Source organism: Cupressus sempervirens, unplaced genomic scaffold, assembly GCF_028749045.1.
Source record: "Cupressus sempervirens isolate cs-2001-9-10 unplaced genomic scaffold, ASM2874904v1 CseChr00s100002_01, whole genome shotgun sequence".
NCBI lineage: Eukaryota > Viridiplantae > Streptophyta > Pinopsida > Cupressales > Cupressaceae > Cupressus > Cupressus sempervirens.
Window position 1 is genome coordinate 692,453 of NW_028322206.1, and position 26,001 is coordinate 718,453.

Consider the following 26,001-nt stretch of genomic DNA (forward strand, 5'->3'; position numbering starts at 1 on the left):
AGTGCCCCTTACAGGGTCCTGGATGACTTTATTATTGTAAAAGGCGTCAACTACATTTTCTATTAGATGACTTATTCTAGCCCTAATTTTGTAATCGACAAAAAATTGTATAAAATTGCTTAGGGTTAGGGATTTTATAATGTATGGTGAGATTGTAGCTTCTTGCGGTGGTATTGAGTTGTAAGGGATTGTGGATTGTAATCATGTTGTATTCACTGGATAATAAGAATATTGGACTTGTTGTTTGGTGGGCGTAGCCTAGGGATTGGGTGAACCATGTTAAATATGTGTCTTGTGTTCTCTTCTGTGCCATTTATTATTTTCTGATATTGGTTATATTTGCATATAATCATTATTTATGTCTTGTTAGTCCTAGCACCAACTTTAATCTTAGTAAGGCTATAATATTTTTTTCCCTTTCATTAGTTTTGCAATTATAGCTATGGATGGACAATTACATCATCTTGAGTTTATTTCAAACCCAAGCATATGTTCTTTTTCTTGTTAGATTAAAATGAAGCTAGCATAAACTTGTAGGCTTTAGGTACAATTTCTTTTCACTAATAACTAGCACCAACTTTTCGCATTTTTTACTCTGTGATAAAATGAAACTTAAACTAGTAATGTGGATTCAAAGTTTCATGGATACAATCACTAAACATGTAAACTAATTAAGATTTCACTTGCCATGCATTTGTTAAAGTAACCACCAAAATCTAGTCATGCAATTAGTGGCCAAAAGGAAGAAAATGAGAAAATCTATTAAATCACATCCTACACATGTTGTTAAGTCTCTTATATGAAATATCTTAACAATAATAATAATTAATCTTAGCTTCAATTTATTACCCATTTCAAATTAAATTATATTATTTAAAAAATTAAATAAACTTACTTAAAAGTTATTGAATAACATTAAATGGAGTTAATATACTAAGATTTTTTCACATAACAAATGATACAATTTTAGCAATACATCTATTTAATCAATATTTAGATGTCAATTTAAAGCTATTTAATTTTATTTTAAAATATTTTTATTTTTCTTTGAAACTCTTTTATTTATCATAGGTTTTTTTTTTTTAAATTATGTTTGTTTATTTTTTGCTCTGCAACTTTCCCGCTCTCTCAGTGTTTGAATTTTGATGGGATGGGGTGGCCCCTCAAAGGTGGGCCAGATCCCTGGGATTTTCCCGAATCTGCAACTCGTTTTGACCTCAATTGGGAGTATCTTAGGAGTAGTGGATCTCGAGTGCCCCTCGAGTGGGGACCTTGTGGAATCTATTGTGCTACTTGAGGATTGTCAGGAGAAGGTTGCAGGCCCTCCTATGTCCCAAGGATGGAAGGACGTGATCCTAGGAGAGAAATCGACTCAACTCCCCTTGGAAGCCCTCACGATGATCAATGGTGATGAGGGGTTGGAAATTGTTATTCTAGACAGCTTAGTCGACAATGTGTCTGCCAACCTAAGATTGTGTCAATTTGTGGCCTTCCACCCATCGATTGAGATGGTCAGGAAATGGGTAAGTCAGAAGTGGAAGGTGAAAGGGAGTGTGGTTGTTTCAGCAATGTCTGCGGGGCTCTTCTACTTCAAGTTTACGATGGTAGAAGATGTGGTAATGGTTTTGGTTGGGTCATGGTACTATGGTAAGCACAATCTAATAGTGGCTAAATGGCACTTTGCTTTAGATCTGGTGAAGGAGTTGAATAGGCTTGCTCCCATATGGGTCAAACTCCTGGGCCTCCTCCTGGAGATTTGGGATGAAAGGGTCCTTAAATCGATTGGGAACTCCTTTGGACACTTTGTTGATGCAGATGTGGTCACTCTTCAGAAGTCCAAGCTGGTTTTTTGGAGGGTTAGTGTGAATGTGGTGATTGGCGCTACACTACCTGAATCCATCGTGTTGACCTCTAAGTGGGGGAAGAAGGTTCAACCTATTGTTTATGAGAATGCAGGGCTATTTTACCAAATTTATTCAATGTTTGGGCATCTGTTTGTCGACTGTAAAAAGAATAACAAGCCTTCTAGGAAGGGAGAAGAGAAGGTGAGGGAAAAGGAAGTAGAAGACTCACCGAAGGAGAAGGAGCCTAAGGAGGTTGGTGGGAAGGTGATTAAGGAATTAGCTACTCTGGAGGTTCTAGTTAAGAGGAATGAGGAGGTGAATATGATGCCTTCTGATGAGGAAAGACTAAGGACAATGGAGTCAATTGAGCTCTCAGAGAGGACTCTGGAGTTAGGAGAGTCTTCAGGAATGGTGGAGGAAGGTGAGATTGTTGACATTGATGGGGGAAATCCCTTCCCCTTTCTACAAGGAATTGAGGATCTTCTAAAAATCCCTGTGAGGAATATGGTGATTGAGGAGATGTGTTGGGGTGTGGAGGAAAAGTGTAAGGAGATTTTGGTAGTCAAGGGGAATAATTTGGAAGACAAAGAGGTGGGTTGTGTGCTTAGTTAGAGCAAGGATTTTCCCCCAACTACCAAGATGAAGGAGATGAAGCTAGATGTGGGGAAGACGGTGAAGCAAAATAGAAGGACGAAGCATATGGAAAGGGAGGTGGCTAGTGGTAGGCAACCTACCCTGGAGTCTATGGCCAAGGGTAGGAAATGATTAATACTATCATGGAATATGAGGGGGTTGAATAGCCCTCAGAAGAAATTTGTGCTTAAGCAACAATAGTCTAATACAAGGATTGATATCCTTCTAATTCAAGAAGTTAAAATTACCATGGCTAATATGAATAGTATTGTGGGTTATATTTGTTCAGGGGCCAAATATTGTTATAGTGAATTTGAGGGAGCGTCAAGAGGTGTGGCCACCTTTTGGAACCCTAGTGCTAGTAAAGGGAATTTCATCCATAGTTCTAAATACTACCTTATTACTGAGCACAAGAAAGATGAGGAGATCTGGAATGTCATTAACATGTATGCCCCAAACTTGAGGCAAGGAAGACACCGACACTGGGAGGAGTTGTCTAACTTTCTTTCCCATTCCAAGAACTCCTACATGGGAGATTTTAATTCACCGTTCTACCCCTCAGAGAAGGCTGAAGGAGCAGTGGATTTTACTGATAGTATGAAGGATTTGGTTGAGTTTATAAATAAAAATGACTCGATGGATTTGGAGATGAGAGGTGTCAATTTTTCTTGGTCGAATAATAGGAAGGGGGTTGACCTCATACAAGTCAAACTAGACAGGCTCCTTGTCTCGGCTAGCTGGAATGGGCTGACTTCCTCCACTCTCATGAGATTACCTAGGACGGTCTTGGATCATGCCCCTATCATTTTTAATTGGAAAGAGGAGGTGTGGGGGGCCAAGACCATTTAGATATGAAATTATATGGAAGTCTCATCCAGACTTTAGAACTTGTGTTGAGGAGTGATGGAGAATAAATATTGAGGGAACTGCCATGTTTAGGCTCTCAGCAAAACTTGACAATGTGAGAAGGAATGTTCAACCTTGGCAAAAGAGATACTTTGGAGATATTTTAAGACCAAGGAAGTGGCAAGAAAAATGGACGAGCTCCAAAAGGTGATGGGGAGGAAATGGCCTCGGAAGACATGATTCTTGAAGAAGAAAATTGTAGGATGGTGTGGAAGGACACGATGAACAGAGAGGAAACATTTTGGAAACAAAGATCAAGAATATTATGGCTGAAGTTGGGAGATAGAAATATGACATTCTTTCACAAATTTGCCTCTAACCATAAAAGGAGAAACACCGTTGATTATGTGATGAATGATCATAATAGTAAGTTAACCAAAACTAAAGAGATTGGAAATTGAGCTAGCAGTTACTTTAAAAAATTCTTATAAGGAGGAGTGTAGGGCCTTCAATAGGGAGGATAGGCAGTGGTTGATTGACTCCGTGCCAAATGTGATCTCGGAGGAGGAGAATGAGGAGCTTACATAATTGGACACTGAGGAGGAAATGCGCAGAGTTGTTTTCTCCATGAAGGCCTACAAATCTCAAGGCCCTAATGATTTCCCCCCAGCCTTCTTCCAACACTTCTGGGATGTTTTAAAGTTTGATTTGGTTAGAGCGGGACTAGGAAGTTACTCGAGAATTAATATAACGTTCATAGTTCTGGTCCCGAAAATTAAGGACCCGAGGGCTTTTTTTGACTTCACACCCATCAGTGTTTGTAACACTGCCTATAAGACCTTCTCTAAGATAATGGTGAATCATTTAAAGCCTCTCCTTCACAAATTCATTAGGAGAACTCATAACAGGTTTGTCTCAAGCCGCCAGATCCTTGATGCTGCTATCACTACTCATGAGGTGCTACAATTGATGGATAAGAGTGGTAACCCGGGTATGGCTTCAAAGTTAGATATTTCCAAAGCTTATGATAGGATTAGCTGGGCTTTCCTATATGAAGTCATGGAGAAATTCAGTTTCAGTTAGGGAGTTATTAAAATTATTAGATTAATGATTGAGACGGTCAACTACTCAGTGCTGGTGAATGGTTTGCCCTAGGGAAACTTCAATGGGGAGAGGGCCCTAAGGCTAGGGGACCCTATTTCTCCTTACATGTTCATTATGGTTGTTGAAGTACTGGGAAGAGCTTTCTTGAGAAAGGTGGGAGGAGGAGAGATCAAAGGCATTAAACTAGCTACCTCCCTCCCAGCAGAGGTCATACAACAGTTCGTGGATGATACCTTCCTCAATAGGGACCCTTCGGTGTTGGAAGCTAGAGCTTGGAAACATGTCCTGGAGATCTATGCAGTTAATGTGGGCTAGAAAATTGACTTGGATAAAAGCAAGGTGCTCTTCTTTAACACTGGCCAGATATCTAGATAAGGGTGCTAAATATTCTAGGTTGCAATGTTGCCTCCCTATTGGATACGTATTTGGGGCTCCTGTTGACTATTAAAGAGGTAAGTAATCACCTTTGGAATATTGTTCTGGAAAAGATGCAAAAGAAGATGATTGGGTGGAAAGGTAAAACTTTGAGTAGTGTGGGTAAGCTTCAACTCCTGACTTCTTCCCTCCAAGGTATCCCTGTTTACTTCTTATCCCTATTCAAAAATCTCTCTGGCTATGGCTAAGAAACTGGAGAAAATCCAAAGAAACTTCATTTGGTCGAGGGGGGAGAAGAACCGGCTGAGTTTGGTGAGTTGAGATATTGTGTGTAGACCAAAAAATAAAGGGGGTCTAGGTATCAGAAAGATTATTGACTTGAACAATGCTCTTCTCACTAAGATTGATTGGAAACTAGTGAAGGATGAGGCTAACTGGTGTAAGATCCTTAAAGCCAAGTATCTAGGGAACTTGAAATATATCTATTGCATCTAGAGGAATGACCTTCCTATGGGGTCCAAGATATGAAGTAACATCATAAAAAATAGAAGTCTACTTAGGGAAGGATGAGGTGGTTGGTGGGTGAGGGTAGCCAAGTTAGTTTCTAGGAGGATACTTGGTTATTTGGAAACCCTGTGATGAGAACAAAGTTTGGTACTCTTGGAGAGAATCTCTAGCTGCAGGTAGGAAGTAAGGTGATGGATTTCATTAGGTCCAGTAGGAGGTGGAAGAAGATACAACTACACCAAGGCTATTTAGATGGGGGTAGCTTGGTGAAGGACCTGGAAGAACTCCTTAAAGGGTATTGAATTCTGCGGATGGCTCACGAAGACACCTTCATTTGGAAGGCAACCTCGTCAAGGGATTTTTCAGTCAGTTCAGCTTATAGGATAATTTTTGAGGAAGATATGGAGCCTAATTGCTGGTGGAAAATCTAGTTCAACCAATTGATTCTGAAGGTCAATATTTTATGGTGGGTTACTATGCATGGGTAGATCCTAACCATAGATAACCTAAGAAAAAAGGAATTCCAATTACCCAACAGATGCTATCTTTGTAAAGGAGAGGAAGAAAGTATCCCTCATATGTTCTTGGAATGTCGCTTTGCTACATCTAGGGAAGGTTGATTAAGAAGTTGGAGATGGTATGGGTGTTCCATAAGGGGATAAATCAATTTGTTGTGAATTAGGAATGCTTGTATTCACCACTCTCTTCTCATCCAAATGTGGAAAGTTATCCCCCCCTAATGTCTGTTGGGGTATTTGGAAGGAGAGAAATAATAAGGTCTTCAAAAATAAAGAAAGAAGTGAGGAGATTGTTAATGGTTTGATCTTCAGGTTGATTGTGGAGAATATGCAGAATTGCAAGTAGTGAAAATCATCAGTTCCTCCCACAATGGCTGAACAAAGGATTGCCAGGTGTTGGAATCTCGAGGAAGGATTCATGGAGGTTGACAACTCCAAACACTTGGCAAGAATAAGGATGAGATGGAGCCCCCCAAGGAGAGATGGGTTAAACTGTGATGGAGCGGTGAGAAAGGAGTAGCAATGGTAGAATGTTGTTGGCCTATGTTGGTAATATTGGGAAAGCCTCGAATAATGTTGCGAAGGCTATGGCTCTCCTTTGGGGCCTGAAGTTGGTTATTAGTGTGGGATGGAAGAATGTGATGATTGAAGCAGATTCGAAAATAGTCGTAGAAACAGTAAGAGGTAACATGAAAGATGGTTGGGCGATCAAAAGGGTGATTGAAGAAATTTGGCATTTATTAAGTATCATAAAAAGATATGACTCGCAGCATATTTACCAAGAGGGCAATGCGGTGGCAGACGCAATGGCAGCGCTGGGCCTAAGAGTGCATGGCTTACGTTGTTGGAGAGAAATTGGAGTGTTACCAAATTTGGTAAGACTTTTAGTGAATAAAGATAATTTCCCATGGTTGGGTCTAATTGGAAACCTTATATGGTTCTTAGTGACAACTCAGTGTTGAGTCGACTGATGGGGCCGGTTCACTATGGACAAATGGCAAGAAATGATGGAAAGGGTACTTCCAATAATAAATTTGTGTGGTTCAAAAGGGAAAGTAAATCAAAGTACAATTCAAGTGTATTTTTATGATTTACTTTATTACTAGATGTCGAGTAATAATTCAAATTTCAAAAGGCTTCGACTTCTTGGAGATGATGATATTGATTGGTATAGGGGTAACGACAATTGGCATGTGATAACAAATCCAAGAAGTGACACGGGTATTCATGACAAAAAAGGCTTTTATGAGTATTTTGTGCAACTTATTTTTTCACATAAGTGTGATTGTTTTTAAAATTAGCCTTTGGTCTAGAGCTTTGAAAGGTGTAAGAATTGTGGTGAAGGGTTTTGCAATGGGGGGAGATTTGTTGTGTATTGAACCTTGATGATTAAGGAGAGTACCCATAAACCCCTAACCTGGTACATGCTTAAGGAGGGGGAATTGATCACGTTCATGGAGTCGTTGAATGGTTTTGATGAGAGTTGTTCTTAGCAATTTGTAAATTCCTCGGATGATAAAAAGGTGACAACTAATGGTATTACATTTCATGTGTCGGAGGAAATTATTTCTTCGGCAACAAGTCTTGCAATGAAAGGGAGAAAAAGATAGAAGGTGACTAGGGTTGCGAATGAAACCAGTCTGAATCACTTATTTCAAGAAGGTGAAGAACCCATTCACCATCGTGGAGGGTTTTTGCGTGATAAGCTTCCAGAGCCATGGAATGAAGTTTGTTTGGTGTTGATTAAATATCTCATCCTAGAAGGGAGGTATGGTGTGTGCTACTATTACCATTTTCCCCTCCTAAAGCATTTCCGCCATCGTGATTATATTTCTATTCCTTTCTTCTTGATACATGAATTAGTTGATATTGTTTCTAATGTTAAGGAAAAGATGAAAAAGGGGGTTAATTATACAATCTTTCACCATGGTTTGATGTTCTGCCTTTACCGATTCCATTTGGCATTATTATCCCCTAGAATTGTGGAGGTTGATATCCCGACCTTTCATAACCCCCTCCCTCACCATATCCCTCTGAGAATTACTGGCCCTAGAGCCCCTACCCCCCAACCTTCACCAAGTGGGTCTCCTAAGGAGAGAAAAATTACCCCTCTTGGTAAAAAAATGAAAACAGAGAATGGGAAGGAGAAGGAGTTGGAGGAGTTGGAAGAAGAGGCTAGAGGCGGAAGACAAAGGTCTAGAAGAATTGTGAAAACAAATGCCAAAAGAAAAATGAGGTCCACTGCTTCGCAGGAGGAGGATTCAGATTCTAAAGAGACAACCTACCCCAAACAAAGAGTGAAATAGTTGACGTCAAACTATGGCTTGGGGAATGAGGAGGATAAGGAGGTGGAAATTTTGGACTCTTCTATGTCAAGCTCAAGTGGTGAGGATAAGGGGAGCAAAGAGATGACCTACGTCTTCGCTTCTATTACCATGGGTAGGGTGGACCTCACACAGGATCAGTTCCCGGAAACAGTGGAAAGAGTTCCCTCCCCTACGATGGTGTCATCTCCGGCTAGGGCAAAACCTAAAGAAAAGAGTATTTCTAACACTCCCTATTTTGCAAGATAAAGACAAGGACATGGTGGTGGGGAATTTGGGTAGTAAGCTGGAGGATACTGAGGAGACCCACAATGTGGAGGTTAAAGACCTGAGAGAGAGGATGCAGGCTCTGAAGGAGAGGGTTAGACTTCTGTCAAAGTTCACCATCAAGGTAACTACTACCCTGCACTTGTTGAAGGATAACCAAGAGAAGGATTTGACTCATGAGGACTCCAAAATGCTCTTCGATTTCCTAGCAGAAGATTGGGCCAGCATCCTCCTCACAAGGAAGGATGAGAAGGTGTCCAATTAGGGCCTGCTCCTCTCTATTTAATGTGTTTGTTGATTTTCTCGTTTAAGGACTCTGTTTGGTTAAAGGTTGTTTTGCCCTTGTTTAAAAACTCCTTTCTTTTAAGTAGTATCGTTTCAAGTCATCTTAGTAGGATGTCTGATAGTTTTTATTATTATACTTCTTCGAATGATGTTTTTGTTTTGTTAAGTAGTAGTAGGGGATAATCTTTTGTTTGAATGGTAATTTGTTGGTTGTAGGCCAGTTTATCTTATGTAAAGGTCAGCCCCCTTATTTTGACTGTTTTTTAATTCAAAAACATATCGACAGATTCAGGCCACTCTACTCCCCTTCTTACTATCGTTGTAAGATATTCCTTGACATTTCATGAACTTATATTGAATAAAAAATGTAAATATACAAGCAACACAAGATTTCTTTGACATTCCATGCAAAAATAGAATGGCTTATTGTATTTATTCTTGCTTATTTCTGTCCATTTGCCACCCTCGAGCTTTTCAAATTATCAGATTGATATGTGCCAGGCTTGCTGCAGCACCTTTGCTTAATGCTCCTTCCAATCGCAAAATTAAAAACCAAGATGGCGAATAACATTCAACAATAATGTTTTTAACAGCATTGCCATGTTTATTTTTCAAATAAATAAGAAGGAAAGGAGCAAAGGCTCAAGAATGCTACTTTCCAATGCAAGACATTTGCCAGCTTCTCTTCCACAGCATTAATGAGTTAGAATCAACCTTTGACAGTACCCTTCCCAATCTTTTCCGTGTCACAGTTACCGTTGCTATTAATTAACTTCTGAGCATAAAATCGCCGGTACATTGAATCCACTTTGGTCAAATAAAAGGTCCCAGGCCTTAAAAATTTATGCGGAGAATAAGAAACGAAGTCCTTCGCTCCGTATCGAGTCTCCATCAGCTTCAGGTTGTCCACAAAATCTTCGGGGGAAAACTAAATGAACCATCCAAGGAGTGCAAACATTTAGTAAACAGTATATATCTAACTAATCTCATGCATAATAAATTAATAAAAGTTATATATTCAGTCTTTAAAACAATTTTAAAATATTAAAAACTAGTCTCATGCTAATTAAATTAATAAAAGATATATACTAATCGAAATAATGCCAAAAAAAACCTGTTTGTCGCAAATGCTAAAGAAATTTTAGTGCATAACGATAAGCGCTCAAAACGTTCAAACAGGCAAGTAAACTTACTAGAAAAATTAAGTCATCCATGTCAAATTCAATGCTCTTATGGATCTAGAAAACAGGAGCATTTTTCATATATTCTTACCATTTAGGTTAAAACCTGCGAACTTAGATGTTCACTAAAAAGTGGCATTAGATCTTGATTTAATGGTAGTCAAATCTACCCAAACACTTGTTAAATTATATAAACCATGGAGGAGCAAACGTCTCATATTCCACAACAATCCTTTCCTTTGTGAAGTATTGTATGAGTCAGTGGCCCCATGATTATTAATTTTTGCTTCTTATTTATTAGCAAAAATCTAAAATAGTTTGTTTAAATGAAATCCTAAGATTTTATAGTTATTCTAGCTGCTGCTTATTCCAGCCCCCTGTTCAAAGCTTATTTAAAAAATTTAAGCAGTGTCTGCTCCACAAATGTATGGATATATTCCAACTTATCATTTTCAAGTGATTGAAAAACGGCATAAGAACACTCCAGCTGCTTAAATTTAGGTTGGAATATACCATACAAATATACTCCAATTTCTGTTTAATTTTAAGCAGCTATAGCATTTCCATGAACACTTTAAATGACAGAAAAATAATTAAAAAGAATAAAATAGAATCTTCTCCTATTTTAGTGGAGGAGCAACTGCTTCAAAAAAAAAAAAAGCCTTGAAAAAAAGTAGGGGACTGGAAATAAGTAGCCATTGCTAATTGGGAAAAACAATACATGACTTCACAATATGTTTTCCCTCCTTTTATTTGTCTCCAATTTTTTCTCTTAATCATCTTTTATTAATGATTTTAATTTTTAAAATAGTTTTCTAGATAGTTATTCAAAAAATAAGTAACGAAAATTCATAGAGCCACCTACTCCACAAATAGCTGCTAAAAAAACTGAATAGGTAATGAATTAGAGGAGGATTTCTTGTACAAAACATATGTATTAAAAATAATATTGTAAGAATTCTTAATGGAAACATCCCCCAGCTGTCATCTTCTGCAACAAAAGCTACCAATGGTTTGTCCCTGAATTCAACGTGTTTGGCATATACTGCAAGCTGCAATTAAACATGCACTAGAAAATAAAAATATTGCCAACAAAATTTCTACCTTGATTTTCTGCTTCTCATGAATCATGGTACTGATAATGGCTTCTTGAAATTGAGAAAACTTTACCTTAAGAAAAAAATTATATCAAACAAGAATATTCATTTTGTCACAGCATTATCTGATGACCCCTGCTTCCTTATTGCCTGATTCCTCTTTCCAACACTTCCATAGCCAGCATTAATCTTTATTTTCTCATTGTAATGTTCTATAGATTTTCTTTTGAAATACAATTAACCAATTTTCTCTTAACTTCTATCAAAAGCTTAAAAATATGTGTGCAATATATAAAAGAAATATCAACTCTCTCCTGTCTCTTTTTGGTAAGCATTGCCAGTTTAAATGCATGTGGTACCTACCCTAATAGCTGAGGCTAAATAATTCTAAAGCATTACTATCCCATAAGAGAATTGGTCCCCATAGATGTTATGAACACAAAAATAGGTAATCCCAATGCAAAAGTCTATTTTGGAATGCTTGAGTGCTTGTTAGCAGGATAGTACAATTGACATTGCTTCAAGATATGACTATCCTGTCAGAGTTCAACTATATTCCTAATTTTCAAAGTGAATGTAGTGTCTATCACTCATCCTAGATAATTATTACAATATGATCCTTTATTATTTTGTTTGAGTCCAATTTCCTTTCTTTCCACGTCTTTCTATGTCTAAAACCGTATCATAATTTTAAAATTTTCAGGATACCTCAATGCCTAGAAGCAGGGTAATGCAGTTGACATTCCTTCAAGATATCACATACGTCTTGTGTATTTAAGTGATTTATGAATTGGAGAATTTGGAATTATCAATATCGCATTTCTCTGAAAACAGTCTGGTGTACTTTGACATGACCTATTTATTCAAATTTTCCAACTAAATTCCTAATTTTCAAAGGGTTTTTACAGGAAAATAAGGTGTCTATATCATCACTCATCCTAGATAATTATTAGCATAATCTGGCTGTTGTTATTTCATTTCTTTTATTTGGCTCCAATTTTCTTTTTGTCTTCTCTCTCTTTGTCTGAAATTGTATCATAATTTAAATCTTCCGTGCATATTCTGATTATTTGTGTGATTTCTTGTGACATTACTACTGATGCCCCAGAAAGACATGATGCAAACCATCCGATCCTGATGTTTCATTTTTCTATTTCCTCGTATGAAAAAGCTGTAGAATTTTTTTTTTAAATTCCTTACAGCTTCTTCAAGTATACAGTGGCTAGATATGGTGAAGGTAAATACCACCAGATAATCGAAGTTCAATGAATCTGTAAGTGATTTTATTAATTTTGTTGACATCTAATGGCCTAAAGGCTAAAAGCATCCCTATCTTTGACTCAAGTTAGACCTATTAACATTATAGTCATTTGAAAGATGTCTAGAAAAGATGAAGCTTAGGAAAAACATACCTCATGGCGGGAATCAAGCTTGCTTTGGAGATCCATAACTTCTGCAATGTTTGCAACAGTAAAAGGGTGCTGACCCTTGCGAATTTTAAGAGAGAACATTGTTGAAGCAAGACCACTTCCATAGGAGAACATTAGCACCCTTTGACCATCCTGCAAAAGTAAAAAATTGTTATTATGCTTCAAAGGAGACAAAGGTAAGATTCTTTTGATTATTATCATGTGTGTTTTCATAGGAAAGATTTTAGAAATGAATCAGATTACCAGTGACTTATGCTTGTTGTGTATAATGGAGGCAAATGCAGCATAAAGAGATGCCGTATACATGTTGCCCACTAGCTTTGGCAAGAAGGTTGATGGCTGGACTTTTGCATCATACAGTGGCTTTGCAACCTGCTGAGAAACCTGAAAATATTCCAGATGATCAAGCCAACTGAAGAGAGCAGAAAACTTGCGGAAGATTTCAAAGACGAAGTCTTAAACATTTGACAAAAGCATATCATTCTTACGCATAGAAAACAACCATACAACAAATGTGCTGGAAACAAACCTTTTCAAGTTCACGGCTATTGTAGCTCTCTTCTTCAGACAAGCTAGCATAGGGTCCTAGTTTCTCTTGTGCATCCCTCCCAACAGAACTGAAAATGTATTAAAAATTAATAATTTAGTTTGTTGGTTTGCACCAAATAGAGATCATAAGCTATGTCACAGCCCAACACAACAGGTACCAACTAGATGATTTTGTTGTACTGGACATTGTTCCCAATTTACTGTAATCTAGAAAGACAGCCAAGAGGGAAATGTACAACGTATGTGTCATGTTGATATAAAACAAAACTTACTGCTCAAATAACGAAGGACATTTTGGCATATCACAATATAGGCCCATTAGAGCTAGACCTTATACTCTGCACAAAAAACCCAAGCATACAGGAAAGTGCAGGAGGAGACAAGCCAGAAGGAAGATTTAACTATAAAACAGCCTAAATTATTGGCATATCACAATATAGATCCATTAGAGCTAGACCTTATACTCTGCACAAAAAACCCAAGCATACAGGAATGTGCAGGAGGAGACAAGCCAGAAGGAAGATTTAATTATAAAACAGCCTAAATTATTTCACCATACTTGCTTTCTTACTTTCCTAAGTTGTTGATAGGGAACTGCTAAAAGCTACAAGCACATTGCCTGCATGTCTTAATTGATGGAACAGACCATAAATATCAGCAGTAAAATAATTCATGTGATGAAAATAGCCTTTCAAACAGAAGTTTATTTTAAAATGTCTACATCCATGACACATCCAGGAAGCACAAAATTTTCCTAGATACTTTCAAATTTCACAAAAATAAAATTATAATTGAAAAACCAAATCAGAACTTTTTCTCTCAAAAAATAAAATGGCAAGAGTATGTCCAGAAGTCAAAGCGTCACCAAAAAACTAGTGCAATCTTAACCCTCATTTATAAACAAGCTTTACAGCTACCCACTATATTCAACTGTTATATGGGAAATCGCAGATGACCATATTCAAACCTTATCAATTAAAGCACATACCAGGCATGTCTGGAAAAATCATTGAACAACAGTCGAGCAAAGCTCTTTTGCACGAGCTGCACCACATCAAAACAATCCAATATATCAAGAATTTGGTGATTGCATTACAATATTATAAAATACAGAAAATACAACACTTGAATGGCTTATGGTATGGTTGGAAGGGCGGGATCTTCTGTTAATCACTAATACCTTATTGTATGGAGAGTGAAATGCAACATAATCTGCATCTAAAAGAGAAAACTGCCTTCTTTCTTCCTTTTCAAACCTGGAAAACAATGAATAGTGCATTTAGTTCCCATGTATGTACTTCCAGATCATATGTCCTTAATTTGAACATAAACATGTAACTTCAGCATGTGAATCTGAGAATCCAGAAACTCACTTGTTACAAAGTCGTTTGTAGCAGGAGTCGAGTGCCATTAGATAGCAATTTTGTGATAGCTTCCCATCTACTACCTGGCTCAACAAAATTTTGACCTTGAATGTAAATTGTCAAAATGATACAGGATGTAATGTATTTGATGTACTCATTGTATCTTTCTCAAAAACACAATATCTAATGTAAGGAGGCATCAGGCACAAAGGATACACCTGAACAAAAGAAATCCCTACAATCAAGTTGATTTTTACAGGTGAATATAGAAATGGGATTAGCATTAACCAGCTGAATGCTTAGTTGCCGATCTGATCCTACCATCAATAAACCTTGCTCATCTATCTCACTCAATAATTAAATTATGATTCTGAGCAGTGAAACCTTCGGGAATTGTGCAAACCAAACAGAAGAGAAGACTGTGAGCCAAATTATCTCTCTTTTCCACCTTAAACAACAATAAGACACCTACCTTTTCTTCAAGGAAAAATTTCTAAGCATATATATCCATCACAACTTTCAAGAAATCTAGGTTGCTAGCTATATTAGGGCTATCATCTTGGTAAACCATAATATGAATAAACAACCCCATCTTCATGATCATTCTTAAGGCACAAGATGTCTGACAGTGATGTTGCAGCCCAAGATTACTAAACGGAAACAGAACGCATGTGGCCAAAAATGAGAACAAACAAAACACTTTTTTTTTCAACAAATAAACAAATGAACTTATAGGTTTATCTATAATCAACTGTTCACTAATTGAATGAAGCTTTGAAATGCATATAATTATGATTTGAATTCTGCTTTATGGATTGTGTGCCAACTTTTCATGATCAACTCAGAAGTGCATTCTGGAAATTTATTTCAGTTGCCATGAACAACAAAGAAAGGAAAATACATATTAAATTCTGTATTTCAAAATAGGATCCTCATACAACTTTGTTCTATGCAAATCTGCATTTTCCCTGTATGAACATATCCATCTTTCTTACACATTGAAGCAGCTAACTCATGCAATCTAATTTAGTTTCTTTTTCAAAATTTAAATCAAGTGCTTACAATGTCCTAGGAGGTTTGGCTTTTACATTTCTCAGACTTGACAAATAGACAAAGTCCTCTCAATCACTGAAACTTCAAATGAATCAAAATCATTTCTCTCATACAAGAGTCTGTATATATAATCTACTGTGGTCTGAAAATGCACTGAAAATATGAAACGGAACAGGAGTTCTCAAGGAATGCCTATAACTAATGCCCCAGAAAATGTAGCGATGTCCTTGTTGATAAGGACCAAAAATAGAGCAGGATATAGTTTCAGATCAAAACTCTAATGCTCCATCCCATCCAGAGAATAAATACAACAAAGAATATTATAAAAAGTACAAATGCATGGAAAATTATAGCCTCAAAAGTAAAACTGCAGGGAAAGGAGGAACTAACCGGATACTCGCTAGCAAGATTGGGCTTATAGAAGTCATATGCATGACCCATGTGGGTTCCCCTATATTTGGTCTCAAATGCCATAGGAGCATTGGGTCCTATCAACATAGCAATAGCAGCTGCTCCTCCTGTAGGCCGAGCCGATCCCTCAGCATAGACCTTGAACAAGAGAATAATGTCAGTCCATGCATGTAAAAAAGCAATTTTGACAATACAATACCAGTGATACATATCCATATTGCATTCAAAATCTTTTCTTAAAAGACGTTGCTGGATAATGAAAGTTCCAGAAATGAAGACAAATATTAATTGGACTGACAGTTCTGTTATCATTAAATTTTAAAATTTTCACTTCAAAATATTTACCCAAATAATCTTATCTAACAAACAAAATAAATCAGCAAAAATTCCTATATAGTTCTCTTGGAGGAGCATTGAAAAACATATAGAGATGTAAATTGCAATATAAACATGATGATTTTTTGGGTTTATAGTTTTTCCCTTAAATAATAAAAAAATAAAAAATGCATTGGACAAAACACTGACTTCAAAAGCTCTCCACCGATAAAATCATTTTTATCCCACTAAGAAAATCCAATGTAGAGAAAAGAGCATACTGCGCTATCCGTAGCTACAACAAGACCATATCGTCCATCCCAAGAACTGCTTTCAACCCAGTTAACACAGTTCAATAAAGCAGCAGTTCCACCATAGCATGCATTAGTTGAGTCCACACCTTCAATTTCGGTATTCCCACATTTCTGTTCAATTACAAAGGAACAACATACATTAGCACCAAAACACTGTTTAAGGGGCAAAAAACTAAATGCAACTCTGAATATCTGTTCATCCTATGTCTCTAAAACTTATATGCATGGATGTATTTATGTTAGCTTGAAATTTGTGTACAAAATGGTAGTAAGATGAATATGAAACTAGGAATGTGATTTGGCTTTCATGGTGTATAAGATTTTACATCATGAGGGATTAACATCTAACTTACATTACAGAATGCAAGACTGCGACTATATCATGGAAGGCAAGTGGGAAACTATAAACAATGACACAGTAGTACCCAAAACTAAAGCAATACAAAACGGCATCTCATCGTTCATAAACAATAATAAACGCATTAGAAGATTAACCCAGAATATGAAGATGTGCAGATATTACTGGAAAAATATTCAAAATAATCCTTTCTTGAGGACACTTTGTTATCGAAAATTCAAAATCTGACTGACACGGATGGTGGATTAAAAGGCTTGTTGCTCAATAAATTTAAAATGTATCTTGTGTATGTAAGAGTTGGGATAAACACAGTGGCAAAGGTCAAGGAACTTATATTTGTAATTGCTTTACATTTGAGTTATAGTTGTAATTGCTTTCCATGTTTTAGTACATAAACAAATAAAGATTATCCAGTTTAACAGCAAGCTCATGCAATAACAATAGATTTGTAAGTAAATTTGTCCAAAAAAGAAATTTGGGATTTCAATAATGTATTAGAATGTTTGCAGGTAAAAGGGATGTCTATCTTGGTTTATTGTATCACTACAGAAGATTGTTTCCTTTAACATATTGTTATCAGATGGTGAGAAATGTAGACCACCTAGATTTCAAACAAAAAAAATCCCATTTATTCAGACTAGTGCAATCACAGAAAAAGCTCAAACAAATGTTTTTGAAGATCCAAGTAAGGTTTGCTTGCCGAATATTCGCAGACCAAGCTGTAGCATATGAACAATCATTATTTTCAAATCAATTTTGGCTGGAAAGGTAAAACACTGCAGATATGCAAATAGGCCTTGTTGAGTATTTACCAGCTAGAAACAGAAACGATCTTTCGATATTGGAAAGAAATCTTAGGGAGATGCAAAATGTCTTGCAAGTTAAATACATAGTAACACGGGGACGCGTCCCCCCCCTTTTTGCCCGACGTCTCGGAGACTTCAACGCACCGGAGACTTGGGGACTCCGTCTCCCCGTCCCCAGCGGTGCCACTAGATTCCACCACCTCCACCGAGGATGGGGGACATCCTACTATTCACTATTTGCAAATTCAACTATTTATGTTTAATGTTCGATGTTCCAATTCAATGCAATGTTTCAAGTATTCACTCTTTTACATCTTTACATCCTATATTGCAATACATATTTTCATAACTAACATTTTTAAATACCATATGCATAGATATATACACCCCTCTTGTCCCCTACCGCCGTCCCCCCACCGTCCCCCCGCCGTCCCCAAATTAAGGCCCCTCTGTCCCCCCGTCCCGGAAACTTGTCCCCCCGTTTCGCCGTCCCCCCGTCCCCCAGGGTGGTGTAACTATGGTTAAATATAATTTCAAAAAAGTGAGACACAAATTAGGGTGTCAGTAGAACCTATAAAGATGTCTCAAAACATTTGGATCATAAATAATGTTTACCCAAGGGAGACAATCTGTAATGCGCCAAGATACAATATTGTGATATCAACATACTAGATACTTCTATATGGCAATGTATAAGCATTGAGAAATAGCATAGATGGACTACTGGCAGAGCACTCTCCAAGTTGCAAAAACTGGGTGAGTTTTCTGGCTTGCCAAGTTTTTATGACTTTTCCTAGAGCCAAAAACGTGCAGAATTGTTGGCAAGAACTTGCCGAGTACTTGCTGAGTTTTTTCATAGTTTTATAACAGCATTTAAGGCCAAAAATGGCCCTCTTCTCATTTCTTCACTTGTATTTTGCTGAGAGGGGAAAAGCCTTCTAAACACTTGCAAACTGATTTCAATTGATTTGAAGCAGACTTTAGGCAAGTTTGAAGCACATTTGCAGCAGGTTTGTAGCAGTTTTTGAAGAGGATGAAATCAATGATTTGAAGAGGCAGGCTATGAAGGAAGGCACAGATTTGGTTTCACGCTGGATGACACTGAGTTGCATGAGTAGTCACTACTAGTGCCAGCAGAAGCCAGAGGCAGAGCTATATCTAAGATTGAGGACAAACCACAAATTGAGTTAGACATACCGAGCAAGAAGGCAATCATGGTCAATGCAGACTTCTAAGATTAGACCCTCTCGTTCTACCTCTCCCTTAGTTTTTATTAGAACTGAGAAGAAGAAGATATAATTGGATTGATGTATTTACATTTAGTTTTACTTAAATTATTTACTATTTTGCTTCCAGCCACAAGTCTTTCGTAGGAGAATGTGATTTTGTACACACTTTGTGTTTATATATATCTAGACTAAACTTGTTTGTTTTGTGCACTCATTTATTGACTCATTGGATTATCTTCTCATTGAATTCTGCAAAAAAAATGCATTTCTAATTAAATTGAAGCAATTTTTTAAGTTGCTGAGTTTTTGCTAAAAACTGGCTGATTTTTCCCCGAATTTATTTTTCAGCCTTTGGCAAGTTTTCCGACTATGAGAAATAGTTTTACTAAATTTGATTAACCTGCATTTTCCAATCTAATATCTTGTCATCAGATAATCAGAACATTCAAAAGGCACAATAAACAGAACTGAGATTTGAGTTTTCTGGAAATATGTCATATTTTACTTGTTTCAAAATACTGAAAAAAGTAGCTAAGAAATAAACTCTTCTATTGAGTAGAATCCTAGATCAAAAAACGGAAAAGCTTCGAACTGTGTGCAATTCTTTTATAAAAAATATAATTGAACAGAACAAACCTCAAAAATTGACATCAACCAAGTCTTTATTGACTTGCTCTTGTCAATAACAGTTTCACTACCAACTTCTAGGCGACCAATTTGTTTAGGATCAATAGCATATTTTCCCAAAAGAGATGTCACAACTGTCAAGCTGCAAGGCATTCAGATGAAGAATTAGCACATTAAATTCTATATGATGACTAATTGCGATATAGAACAACATCCGTGAAATTCTTACAATTACCAATGGCAATGTTAACAACTTTCATGAAATTCATTTCTGTAACCGAAGTTTGATTAACAAACATAAAAAAGAAGTGAAAAATATGGCATCAAAAATCCATTACACATCCTAGTATTTTCAAACACTGTTTAATAGCTACCATTAACGGAAGCAGAAAAAGGCGTGACGTCAAAAATATTATCCATTTTTAAAATATTTTGGTAGATCTACACATCTAGACATTTGTTCAGAAGAGTATTCAATATACACCCATAAACAAAAATGGAATTGGAAACAAAAGAAATTTTGAGTGAAAAAGAAAAGAAGACCTCAACAGTATGTACTTTGTTGTCATTTCTTGGACTCGTTTAAAATCTCTCCTTATATATTCAACTCCTTTGGAAAACCAATGATAATATTTATTGTGATAGAAATTGTATTCAACCAAATATAACTATTCATTTTCTGATTTTCTCCTTATTTTACCAAGCATGGCTCACCTGAAAAGTGCAGGATTCAGCAAACCACATTAAGTTCAGACAAACCTGATAACTATGCCTCTGACATGCGGTGGAGCCATGGATACCAGAGATATGTACATCCTAATAGTGGAACATATCTTGTCGGTATCTTGAAAGAGAAAAGACCTTCCAACGAAACTAATCATATAATCGATCATTAAGTGACAAGAACTCCTGCTATAGTACAAAGTAGTGGAAATACCATGGAGACACCTGGGATATTGTAGTTGTGAATCTTCTAATATTCTATTGTCAGTGGCTGTCATTTCTAGTCCCATGTGATCTATGTTGGCCACTCGGACATTAAAATTATTCATTTTCTTTCTTTGACATTCTTTCCCAACAACTGTTGCACATTTCTTGAACAACTCTTTGATGCAACTTCCAAATTCCCTTAAATTAAAAAAGAATGTGTTGCTTGAAAATAAAGAATTTATTGGCATCTAGACACGAATATTCTATGTTTTATTGCCCTCCAATTATAGAGTCTGTTTGATCCAAAGTAGATTATGTCAGAAAAAGAGAAACATAAGGAAACAATGAGATATCCGGTGGGGCAAGGATGTGGAACTGAATCAAGTGATAGTTCAACAAGAAGGCCTCTTTGGAAGTTTTCTTGTTACCCTCACAAAGTAAGCAGAATGTTTTCTTGTATTTTTATTCAATTCCTTCCTTACCATATTTCTTACAGAAAGAAAGTTAAGACTTATATATATCTGTTATTTATATATGTTTGTTTTTACTTTTCTTTGAACACAAAAAGCTAAAAATGTTTGGAGTCAAAACAATACTCAAGTTTTCTATTTGTCTGAAACACCCTTTTTTTAACTGTTCTTATCGTAGAATAATTAGGCAATTACAGATCACTTTAAATGCCTGGTTTTTGACAATAAGAAAAACTCTAAAGCAACAGTAAAGAACTGAAGAACAGATAATTTCATCACCAGTGAAACAAAACAATGAGGATGGAAAAATTCTGAATTGTCATGACTCATGCATACTAAGGCAATAATACTACAAAATGGTCAGGGAAAAGGAATCATGTAAGTCCAAGAATGTATTAAATTTCACATTTTCTTAGAATTCTGAAATTTCATTATAAGAATATAGATTTGTCTGTAAACTACTTAAATGAATTTAAAGGAACCAAAAGGCAGAGACAGACCTCATAGAAATCACATCTTCCAAATCCGTGCAGAAAGTCATGCAATCTTGTCCAAGGCCAATTGTATATTTGCCTTTACTTACTCCATCAAAAGCTTCCAGGGCATCCTACAAATAAGGAAAGCAACATGTAAACAAGATATTTGAACAATGAAAGTGAAACTTTAACAGACAAAGAAAAATTCATATCCACTGTGCTCTGCATCAATGCCTGCAGTTAGAGAAGAATAAACCAAACAATCTTGGTTTACAGTTATAGGGCTAGTCTATTAGGGTTCACCTTTGATATGGTTTATTGTTTGACAATTAGTTGAGAAAGAAGTTAATCCTGTTTGGTAATGGGTTCTTTTGGTTAAATATAATAGAAACATCAGTTGCCCCTCGTAAGAATCACTTTACCTGAATATTAAGCCAAATTCATGATTTCCAAGTTGTGTCCATCTGATTAGTTCTCCAAATTTTAGCTGCACTCCTTGCATCGGTTGATGGTTTCCTAATTTTAGGGTTTAAATTGCAGAACATAAGGTAATTAACACTAAGATGAAAATTTGGTATGCAGAATCTGCATTGCCTACATAGGTTTGTGACCAAAGATATGGACTGATCTACAGTGCCTCCAAAGGTTCTACTCAAAATAATATTCTCACCACTCAAAGACCAGGCCAGTTTTTATTTCCACTGTAGCTTTAAATTCTTTACCCTCCACTAAAATGATGAAGATAGCACAATGTTGAAGGATCTCGAGCATGAATAAGAATACAACAATATTATTGTCGTGCATGTAGCAAAGACATACAATAGATTCTTCTCTCCACTCAAAGACCATGCAAGCTTTTATTCTCACGGTACCTTAAAAATTCTGTATCTTCCACTTAAATAATAAAGATGAAACAATGTTGAAGAATCTCAATTGAGAATTAAGAAAACAACAACATTACTGCAACACCCATAGCATAGGCATTCTATTAGTTTTGGCCCGAAACGTTAGCTGATATATTATTCAATTGAACAGAACTTTGAATAAATTCCAATAGGTTCAACATGAATGGAGTGACGGCATTCAACTTATTCCATATTAAGTTTGCCATGGAACGAGAATAGAATTCAAGATTAGAAGTATTAATTTAACAGGATTTTAAAACGTGACTCTTAAGTGCTTCTAAAACTTACTGCTATTTGCATCAAACCCACAGCGGACATTTCATATCCTCTCTCAACATGTTCCATAAGGATTCTAATACATTTGATCGCAATATCAGTATGACTCGTAATCCACAATGATCTAATATGCTAAAATTTCGCTTCAATCGCCATCCTAACCCCTGTGCCCTTTGTTACATCCCATGCTTACGATTCATGCAACAACATGGCGCTAAACTAATCACTTGATGGGAATCGAACCAGTGATCACTGAATGGGAAATAAGCATTTGGGCCCATAAATACAGTTGAAATGTATAGCCGAATACAATAATGCAGGAACCGACTTACCTGTTGAACACAGGTCGTGGGAAAGTAGACCTCCATGGCCAAAATTCCAACATTCTTTGGATGTGAATCCATTTTCTTCTGGCACAGAAATGTTAATGCGATGAAAGAAGCTACCAACGTCGGATTTTATTGCTCCTCAGCTTGAAATTGCGTTTCTTCTACATTCGACTTGCTTATATAGGATTTCCCTCACGTGTTTGCAGACTATTGACAATTTTGGAGTTTGAATCCCTACCGACTCCCTCAAGAAAAATGAAAGCTCAAGTGTTTGTCTCCTTTTGAATTTATTATTATTAAATACATTTATACACTGGATTTCTATTTGAAAAGAATAGAAATTTATTTTAAAAATCCATGTGTTACCTACCTACGTTCCACGATGTAAATCACGAAATACCGAAAAACATGGGAAATCAATCGTCTGTTTTCCAAGCCAAAACATGTTTACAATCGACTCTGAACTGACCTCTCTCTTTCTCAGAAAACAAAAACCTTTTAAAAAGAAAAAATATTTCTAAATAAATTAATTTACCATAAAATATAGTTAAAATAATAATAAATATGGTAACATATAAGTAAAATAAGTTCATATACTTAGTTATAAGTTTAATGTAGTATTTAAATAAATGATTATTTTTTATAAAATATTTATTTTATCATTATATTAAATTATACAATTTAAAGTTAAATTTTACAATTATAAATTTGAACTAAGCTTATAAATCTAATATCTATATGTACTTAATTTTTATTAATCTTGGAATTTTGCTTTCCACTTCTCGCAAAGCATTGGATTTCACCTTGCATAAAATGTTGTATGCTACATATGGGAATAATTATGTCTTTATTTCAAACCAAATGAATGTCTAGTAAATAGCTTTTAAACAAAATTTAGGACAACTAGAAGTTGTGTGTGTATCATAGGAGGATGTATTCTCAATAACATTATTAATTCTTTTAAAATCGTGATGTCCTCTAAATGTTATATTTCTAAGTGAATTAGAGTTGTTCCTTACATATAACACTCTTAACATGTAATTCAATTATTTTACACTCCAAGTTGACCCATATGAATTTTTAAAGGGACAATACTTGCACCTAAATTTGTATTTTATTTTTGAGATGTAAAGGGATAATTTCTATGACTGCAAATCTAATCTAAAATACTTCTATGAGTACAATCTAATCCAAAGTAGTAAATGGATCATGTCCAAATAAAAAGTGAATGAATGCAAATAGGGAATAATTCTTAGGTCAAGTTATTTAACAAGTTCTATGGAAACAAAAATTATTTTTACAAAATAGTTCATCACTTTAGGGACAAATAGATCAACATGCATCCAAAATAAAGGAGAAAAGCGCAAGTTATACAATTTTCATCACAAGCAAAATAGTGCTAGGAAATGATGCAGTAGCATCCAATGGTGTCATGACATCCTAAATCACCCAAAAATATGTCTAGTAATAATTTTTGTTTGATGGTTTTGCATTTCTAGATTCTCATTTGAGAAAATAAGAGATTCCAACTCTTAGATTTCTACTGCTACTTTTTTTGGTAAATTTTTAAAATTTCAGATCAACATAAAAAATCTATGAAAAACGAGTTATTTTGTGGAAGGGACATAATTATAAAGAATTGGAGGGTGTGAGTTCAAGAGAAGTTAGTAATTAGAATTTTAAGCACTCCAGAAGATGAATCAAGTCAAAATGTTTCATCGTTTGAAAGTTATTGCTACTTTAACTTTCTGAAGGTCTCTTGAAAAAACTTTGGAGTAAGATTTGAGGCACTAAACTATCTCGTACAACCCCAAAATTTTGCGAACAACATTAGGCAATTAATAACACTATAGAGCATTCAAAGAGCTTTCCAATGGTATAAATAGTTCATCAATGAGAGTCTCAGATCAAAAGTTATTTTGTCCAGAAGTTGGACCACTTTTTTAGGAACTACCTATTTTGGCACCTACTTCTAATTTGAAGTTCAAATCCTTTGTTTTAGTGCCCAAATGTCAAACTTTAAAAAGTAACTTTCATTCTTGGCTCCAAACTTGAAATAGGCTATTTAGGGCCCATCTTGGTAGGGAAAAGTCAGTTTTGTGAGAAGGTATTATAAGAAGGGCTTTCTCCAGAATTTAATAACGTTGTAACCCACACAACATATAGTTAATTTTTTTTGGATCGTAATGAATGTATTGATTCAAATAATAGCATTTTTATTTCCTATTGTCTTCATTTGTGTCTCAAGTTGTGACATCATCAAGTGGTATTAGAGGAGTTCTTGAGTGTATAGGCAAATCATCGACAGTGAAGCAATTTGTGTCAAGACTATGGTTATAAGTTGAGAGATAAATGTGAAAATGCCTCCATGAAGGAACTATGGTGGATGAGTTGTGGGTGTTACCAAAGCAAGTTTTAGAGCCCTCCAGAGGCAAGTAGAAGCCTTGCAAGAACAACTGCAAAGAGGGATTGATAATGGGGCAAGAGATGAAAGTGAAGAAGAATGGTAGATTGAAGAAGTCCAAGAAACGAATAGGAATCCAAAGTCTAATAGGCTTTTAAGGGTTGTTTTCATAATTCAACAAAGACCAAAAACTGAAGTGTCCACATTTTCTAAAACCCTTTTACCAAAAGAATTAATCGATTTGATCAATGATATAGAGGAGTATTTAGAGTGTGAAGGTGTAGAAGATCTGGAGAGGGAAAAACTTGTGAAAGAAAAATCAATGGATTGTGCCAAAATTTGGTGGGAGGAGGTCCATATGGATAGGAGTCCAAGAGGAAAGGAGAAGATGACAACATGGGATCAGATGTTGGATAAATTAAAGAGACAATTCATTCTCATTGACTATGAGCTTGATTTGTGCAAGAAAATGCAAGGGTTGAAGTAAGCCATAAAAAATCTAGGAATATACAAAGGATTTCTATTGAGTCCTCATCAAGATAGGTCATGATCCAGAAGCTAAAAAGATAAGGTTTCTTGTTCCCTTACTAGGTTAAGGTTGAGTATTTAGGAGGATTTAAGTCTAGTTAGAATGACAAGTGTTGAAAGGCATACCAGTTTTCCTCAAGGATCAAGGAGAAGCTAAACAAGAGGTTTAAAGGAAAGAAAAGAGGGTGAGTCCAAGGAGGAAGGGGCAGTGGTAGATCCTTTGGATGTCAAGATGAGGCCCAAAGG

At 36.1% G+C, this 26,001-nt stretch overlaps 1 protein-coding gene across 3 annotated transcripts; it reads right to left on the reverse strand.

Annotated features, from left to right (window-relative positions):
* Positions 1-9,093: 9,093 nt before the first annotated feature.
* Positions 9,094-23,295, reverse strand: LOC149527854 (hydroxymethylglutaryl-CoA synthase-like). Of its 3 annotated transcripts, none has more exons than XM_089812063.1 (12): positions 22,827-23,295; positions 21,338-21,444; positions 19,447-19,579; positions 16,385-16,528; positions 15,768-15,926; positions 14,334-14,407; positions 14,141-14,216; positions 13,949-14,004; positions 12,941-13,028; positions 12,655-12,795; positions 12,394-12,543; positions 9,094-9,631 (listed from the first exon to the last, which is right to left on the reverse strand). In XM_089812063.1, the coding sequence occupies exons 1-12, from the start codon at positions 22,896-22,898 to the stop codon at positions 9,413-9,415; spliced, it is 1,419 nt and encodes a 472-aa protein (XP_089668189.1). In that variant the 5' UTR covers positions 22,899-23,295; the 3' UTR covers positions 9,094-9,412. The 3 variants fall into 3 exon arrangements, with proteins under 3 accessions (XP_089668189.1, XP_089668191.1, XP_089668190.1); XM_089812065.1 differs by having other exon boundaries at positions 23,194-23,275; XM_089812064.1 differs by lacking the exon at positions 22,827-23,295 and adding an exon at positions 21,736-21,860.
* Between the last annotated feature and the right edge of the window lie 2,706 nt (positions 23,296-26,001).

Coding starts and splice junctions, on each gene's coding strand:
- LOC149527854 (XM_089812063.1), bottom strand. CDS start 22,898: ATGGATTCACATCCAAAGAATGTTGGAATTTTGGCCATGGAGGTCTAC. Junction 14,005..14,140: donor TTCACTCTCCATACAATAAG/GTATTAGTGATT, acceptor GATGTGGTGCAG/CTCGTGCAAAAGAGCTTTGC. Junction 13,029..13,948: donor GATTTTTCCAGACATGCCTG/GTATGTGCTTTA, acceptor ATACATTTTCAG/TTCTGTTGGGAGGGATGCAC.